General features: G+C 53.8%; 1 protein-coding gene across 1 annotated transcript; it reads right to left on the bottom strand.

The window, feature by feature from the left end:
* Nucleotides 1-790: 790 nt before the first annotated feature.
* LOC108525300 (leukocyte-associated immunoglobulin-like receptor 1) lies at nt 791-2550 on the bottom strand (the record flags this gene model as incomplete). The annotated part of the gene is made up of 4 exons (XM_017866320.1): nt 791-1553; nt 2092-2144; nt 2363-2400; nt 2489-2550. Coding segments are annotated over 4 exons (300 nt in total), but the record flags the coding sequence as incomplete, so codon positions are not given.
* Nucleotides 2551-2852: the final 302 nt, after the last annotated feature.

Below are 2852 nucleotides of genomic sequence, written 5' to 3'. Positions count from 1 at the left end.
CGCCCGGCTAATGTTTTGTATTTTAGTAGAGATGGGGTTTCACCATGTTAGCCAGGATGGTCTCGATCTCCTGACCTCGTGATCCGCCCGCCTCAGCCTCCCAGAGTGCTGGGATTACAGGCGTGAGCCACCGCGCCTGGCCTGCTTTTGTTTTTTAAAGACAAACACAGATTAACCCAAATGAGATTCTGTCACCTCCTAGTGCTGCATAGGGTAATTTTCTGTTTCAATCTGCATTTGGGAGAGTACCGTCTGACCCTACAGGTAGGGTGGATACTCAGATATGCCTCAACCAACAGCAGGCTCAGTGATTCCTTGGATTTCCTGAGGCGTGTGAGTGTGTGTGGATGTCTGTGTGTGTATGCATGTGTGTGACAGCATGCATTCCTGTGCATGTATGTGCAGATGTGGACCCGTAGGGTCCGCTCTCTGCCTTCACCCAGCCACACCTCCCTCATTCATTCCTGATACACGTGATTTGTCAGAAAACACTGACACCAACGGGAAGTCCTAAGATGAGCAAATTCAGAATATCTAGTGTATAATATCCGTGGTAGTGGGTGCGGTGATGAATTTGATTGTGGCTATCATTGCACAATGTATGCGTATAACGAATTATCACATTTTACGCCTTGAATATGTACAATCCTGATCAATTAAATTTTAAAAGAAAACACTGACACCTCCTTTGTAGGTCCTGTTTCCCACACTCAGCTTTGAAGAATTGTGAAAGCAGAGACTGGGTCCGAGAGACCTATGCACCCAGGACCAGGCCTGAGGTTGCCAGATGTGAGGTATTCAAAATTATTTATTGATGCACAGAGTAAAGCATGATCCAGAGAACTGGGCTTGGCTCTCAGCTGTGTATGTACAGTGCAGTCTGAAGGCTAGCTCTTGACTTCTAGGAAGGTCTGGGTCAGCAGGGCAGATAATTACAGCAAAGTCTCTGGGGTCATTGGAGGTTCACAGCAGACGCCTAGGACAAGCTTGGAGGCGGCATCACTGCTCAGGAAATCAGCTGGTTGGCTGTAGTGGGGTCTCTGGAAATAGCCTGACAGCTGTAGCTGAGCCTCTAGAACAGGCAGGTGACTTTAGCTGGGTCTCTGGAAACAGTCAGGTGAATAAAGCTGGGTCTCTAGAAACAGCCAGGGAACTGTAGCTGGGTCTCTGGAATCAACTGAGAAACTGTCCAAGGAGCTGCTCAATTGTAGAAGGGACTACCTGGCTAACGAAACTTCTGGATGCTGGTTAGAAACCTCCAGTCTCCAGCTCTTGTCTCCAGGTCAGCTGCCTGGCTCGCTTTCCAGATGAAGATGAGTCCAAGGGGAAGCCTTCCAAATGGCCGCTTCAGGCTTTTCCTAGAGTGACTTTATATCCTCAGGTGCAGAGGCCAGGTGGGCCTGGGGTCAGTGTCTGGCAACAGTGGCATACGTGCTGGACTCAGCCATGGGCTCTGTGGACTGTGGGGACACAGCCTGGGCTGTCCTCCGTGTGAGGGCCCAGTGGTCCAGCTGAGCATACGTCACCTCCTGGGAACTCCCTGCAGCCGGGGCCTGGGAGAGAGAGACCCAGGGTGAGGGAGTGCCTGGTGGAGGGTGAGGTGAGGGGCTGTGGGGCTGGAGGGCTGTGGCGGCCATCTCCATGGGCCCCGAGGACCCTCTCCTGAAATTGCATCCGTGTGAAGAGCCCTCCCTCAGGGTATTAGAGTTGGTCTACGTGACAATGAACAAGGCAGAAGGGAAGACTCCTGACTTCCAAGCTGAGGCAAAAGACATCGCGCTTCCGCCCCTCCCCGCCACCCATCCTTGGATCCCTCCCTCTGGGGGAATCCGAGGTGTGGAGAGGCCCCTGTGAGAGGAACAGAGGTTTCCTGCCCACAGCCGTGGGAGTGAGCGTCTTGGACGTGGATCCTCCAGCCCACGGGAGCCTTCAGATGCACACAGCCCTGGGTGACCTCTCGACAGCAACCTCAGGACAGGCCATGAGCCGGAACCGCCCAGCTGAGCCACTCCTGAATTCCCAGTCCAAGGAACTGAGATTTTTTTAAGCTGCTAAATGTGGGGAACTTGAATAACTAGGAGGAAGGCTCACCGAGGTGTCCGTCTCTCTGTCCTTCTCAGGAAGTCCATTGATTGTGGCCTTGTCTGGGAGAGGAAATACATGGCCAGTTTTCTGGGAAGGATGTCACAAGGCAAATCTGCCTGAGACCCCCCAGCTTCAGTTGACATCCTACACCCAATCTGTAATACGACCTTCTAGAATGTTCCCCAAGATTCTTCCCTCCGCCCCCCACATTGCATCTGGATTGGCAAGAACTTCCCACTTCCCCATCCCAGGCCTGTCCCTCCTCCTCCCCCTTTACCTGCTGTCCTCTCTAGAACATCAACAGCCAGGTCGGGCCTGAGAGGAAAAATAAAAGTGAACCTCAGGGGCAGCCTGGGGGCAGAGGACTGGGTGGAGGTCCAGGACTCATTCCCAGGGGCCTCACCTCTGCTGTAGCTTCTGCTTCTCGTCCTTGCTTCTGGGGGGCCCTGAGGACAGTCGGGGTATGAATTAAGGAGACCGGCTGGGCGCGGTGGCTCAAGCCTGTAATCCCAGCATTTTGGGAGGCCGAGACGGGCGGATCACAAGGTCAGGAGATCGAGACCATCCTGGCGAACACAGTGAAACCCCGTCTCTACTAAAAATACAAAAAACTAGCCGGGCAAGGTGGTGGGCGCCTGTAGTCCCAGCTACTTGGGAGGCTGAGGCAGGAGAATGGCGTGAACCCAGGAGGCGGAGCTTGCAGTGAGCGGAGATCGCGCCACTGCACTCCAGCCTGGGCGACAGAGCAAGACTCCGCCTCAAAAAAA

This window comes from Rhinopithecus bieti, unplaced genomic scaffold, assembly GCF_001698545.2.
Source record: "Rhinopithecus bieti isolate Rb0 unplaced genomic scaffold, ASM169854v2 scaffold_34269, whole genome shotgun sequence".
Taxonomy (NCBI): domain Eukaryota; kingdom Metazoa; phylum Chordata; class Mammalia; order Primates; family Cercopithecidae; genus Rhinopithecus; species Rhinopithecus bieti.
This window is presented reverse-complemented; position numbering and strand designations above follow the sequence as displayed.